This window comes from Corapipo altera, unplaced genomic scaffold (genome assembly GCF_003945725.1).
Source record: "Corapipo altera isolate COAL_440 unplaced genomic scaffold, ASM394572v1 131877, whole genome shotgun sequence".
Taxonomy (NCBI): domain Eukaryota; kingdom Metazoa; phylum Chordata; class Aves; order Passeriformes; family Pipridae; genus Corapipo; species Corapipo altera.
In genome coordinates, this window is record NW_020887989.1 from 1 (window position 1) to 3,357 (window position 3,357).

Below are 3,357 nucleotides of genomic sequence, written 5' to 3' on the forward strand. Positions count from 1 at the left end.
GGGATCCTGGAAGGGGTTTGGTTGGGGGAGCCTCTGCATTCCCACAGCCTCTGCATTCCCTCTGCCAAGCCCAGCTGAGCCCTCTGGAGCTCAGCAAAGCAACCATCAGGAGCTGGACTTTGAGGATCCTCGTGGGCCCCTTCCAGCTCAGGATATTCCACGATTTAGTGACTCCTTAGATAAGAATTCCGTGTTCCCTCCTGCAGAACGGGGACTGGGCAGCAGAGAAGGTGATCGAAGTGCCCAGCAAGAAGGTGCAAGGATGGCTCCTCCCAGACATGCCTGGTTAGTAGGACCATGTTGGGAAAGAAATGGGGTGTTCTCCTCATCAGTTCCCTGGTCCAGAGCAGCTTTTGGCCTAATTTTGTCCTTAAATGGCAAAAAAAAGACCAAATTTGTGGGAGGGGTTCTGAGGTGACCGGTTGAGGTTGTGCTCTGCTCCCACGCTGCTCCAATCCCTGAGGTCACTTTCTCCAGAAGAATCCTTGGGAGTTTGGGCCTGAGGGTGTCCAGGAATATACCCTGGGAATGCTGGTAGAGCCTGAACCTCCTTGGAGCAGGCCCTGGGCTTCCAGGGTGGGTTGTGACCCTCCTGCTCTCGTGAGTTTGAGGTTCTGCGAGCAGAGCTTTGGCAGAGGGCAGGACTGGGGCTGCTTTGGTGTTGATCTGACTGACTCAGCCCTGGAATTCCCTCCTGCAGGTCTCATCACCGACATCCTGATCTCCCTGGACGACAGGTTCCTGTATTTCAGCAACTGGCTGCACGGGGACGTGCGGCAGTACGACATCTCCGACCGCCGGCGGCCCCGGCTCGTGGGGCAGGTGAGGAAAAAAACCCCCCCTGCCCACCCTGGGAGTCAGCTCAGGAGGGGTGTCCTCCTTTTTCCAAGAGGAGAAACACCCCAGTTTGCTTTAGCCCCGTTCTCTGCCTGCTCTCTGCCTGTTCTCTGCCTGTTCTCCCCCCTCCCCTGCCCACAGGTCTTCCTGGGGGGCAGCATTGCCAGGGGGGGCCCTGTGACTGTGCTGGAGGACAAGGAGCTGCAGTGTCAGCCAGAGCCATTTGTCATCCAGGTCAGTGTTCCCAACTGATCCTAAGCCATTGGAAGATGCCCAATATTTAAAGGTAATTACAATATTTAAAGGTAATTACAATATTTAAAGGTAATTGCACCTTGATGGCCCGGGCAGGTGCCACGTCTGGGCACGTCCGTGCCAGGGCCTCACCAGCCTCACAGGGAAGAATTTCTCCCTGATATCCAACCTAAATCTTCCCTTCTCAGCTTAAAAAAAGTCATGGAATCCTTAAGGTTGGCAAAGCCCTCTAAAGTTCAACCACTGACCTGACATTATTCCCACTGAGGGAGGTCTCAGGGTGTGGGAGAACTGAAGTTGGTCTTGATTAAAACCTGTTGGCCACCAAAGCTGGGCAGTGGTGGAATCACCACCCCTGGAAATGTTTGGGAAACGTGTGGATGTGGCACCTGGGCACGTGGTTCGGTGGTGTTGGGGGAACAGCTGGACTTGGTGATCTCAGAGGGCTTTTCCAACCTTAATCATTCCATGATTCCGTGAAAACAACTCCGGGAAGCTCCACATCCTTCACCCTTACCTTTTTACCTGGTTAATTGTGTGAATTAAGTGGAACTCACCTGGAATGACTCCAAGGCTCTTGTTCAGAAGGAAAAAGACTCCCAATAAAAACTGTTCCCTCCCCAGAGCCGTGGATTTGACATTCCTGCCTCGGGAATTTCGGATCTCTCCGAGCAGGGCTGTTTCCTTTCTCCTTGTGGCCACATTTCCTTTATTCAGCTTGGCTTGAGCACCTTGTTCTCCCCAAATTTCAGGGCAAGAAGGTTCCAGGTGGGCCTCAGATGCTGCAGCTGAGCTTGGATGGGAAGAGGTTGTACGTGACCAGCTCCCTGTACAGCGCCTGGGACAAACAGTTCTACCCCGACCTGCTCCGGTAAGGGGCCCTGGGCTCAATTATTAACCAATTAATGAGGCAATTAACCACACAGCCCCTTCTCCCACCGCCTGTTTGCTCGTGCCTTTTGCAGGGAGGGCTCTGTCATGCTGCAGATCGACGTGGACACCGAGAGGGGGGGGCTGGCGGTGAATCCAAACTTCCTGGTGGATTTTGGGAAGGAGCCGGACGGGCCGGCGCTGGCCCACGAGATGCGGTACCCGGGGGGGGACTGCACCTCGGACATCTGGCTGTGACCATCCTCCTGGGGCTGCTTTATCCCCTTCCCAGAGCTTCCCAAACCTTCCCTTTATCACCAGGAGAATCAGGGCACCTAGAACTTGGGTCTAAATTCAGGTTTCTCTTTCTGAACTCCCATCTCATTCCTGTGTCCGTGCACCGATGCCATAAAAAATCAGCAATAAAATCACCCTTCAGCTCAGGGGGAGGGGCATTTTTTCTTTTGGTCTTTCTGGCATTTTGGCATTTTGTGTCTCAAAGGCCACAGCTGTGAGGTCACTGTCATTTGTCTGACAAATTCACATCTTTTTTTGGGGGGGATTCTGATGGAACTGTGATCCTGCCCTTGGAAAAGGCACCTGCTCTGCCTGTGGCCAGGGGAGGGCAGGCTGCACCTTCTCCATCAGAACTGCTCCAAGGACTACCTCTTCCTCCACCTGGAATTTCAGGTCCTGCTTTTCCCCCCCCCCCCCCCCGAGCCACAAACTACCTGACAAGGATTTCATGTCCTCCTGACAAGGATTCCACATCCTCGGCAGCACCTGGAGAGCAGGAGGAGGATCTACAACTCCCACATTTCCCTCTGGATTTGGGGAAACTGGACTGTCCCTGGGAACTGGTCAAGCTGGAAGCAACATCCTGACATCCAGGAGCGAGGCAACCACTTCCCAAACACAAGGGATTGCCCTGGGCTGGCTCCCAAACCTGTTAAATTGCATCAAATGGAGAGAAATCCCATAAAAACGACGGGCTGGGAGAATCCACACCAGAAAAAGAACCAAGCAAAGGCAATTCCCACCAGAAACTTGCAGGAGGACAAAGAGGGTCCCTGCCCAACCAGGGTCCTGTCTTAGGGGTTTTCCCAAGGCTGATCTTCTCCCAAACCCCTGCTGGGGCTTGTTTTCCCTGCCCTCCACGGGAAAGGAGACACGAGAAGGCCCAGCTGATGCAACCAAGGGTTTTATTGGCGTTGAAAGCAGGACAAGAGCAAACCAGTGTCAGCAAACGGGCCCCTCTTCCCAACCCAGCACTGGCAGCTCCTCCAGCTGGGACACGGAGCCACTGGGATGGGAGCCAGGAGGGAAAAGCCCTTGGGAAGGGCCCGGGCGGAGGGGGGAACTGGGTGGAACCGGGCACTGCCCTTTGTGCCCAGG

At 54.5% G+C, this 3,357-nt stretch overlaps 1 protein-coding gene across 1 annotated transcript; it reads left to right on the forward strand.

The window, feature by feature from the left end:
- The first annotated feature begins 164 nt into the window (after positions 1 to 164).
- Positions 165 to 2,436, forward strand: LOC113941820 (methanethiol oxidase-like). Its single transcript, XM_027632962.1, has 5 exons — positions 165 to 285; positions 701 to 822; positions 979 to 1,071; positions 1,845 to 1,963; positions 2,058 to 2,436. Exons 1-5 carry the CDS (start codon positions 279 to 281, stop codon positions 2,218 to 2,220), a joined length of 504 nt encoding a protein of 167 aa, XP_027488763.1. The 5' UTR covers positions 165 to 278; the 3' UTR covers positions 2,221 to 2,436.
- Positions 2,437 to 3,357: the final 921 nt, after the last annotated feature.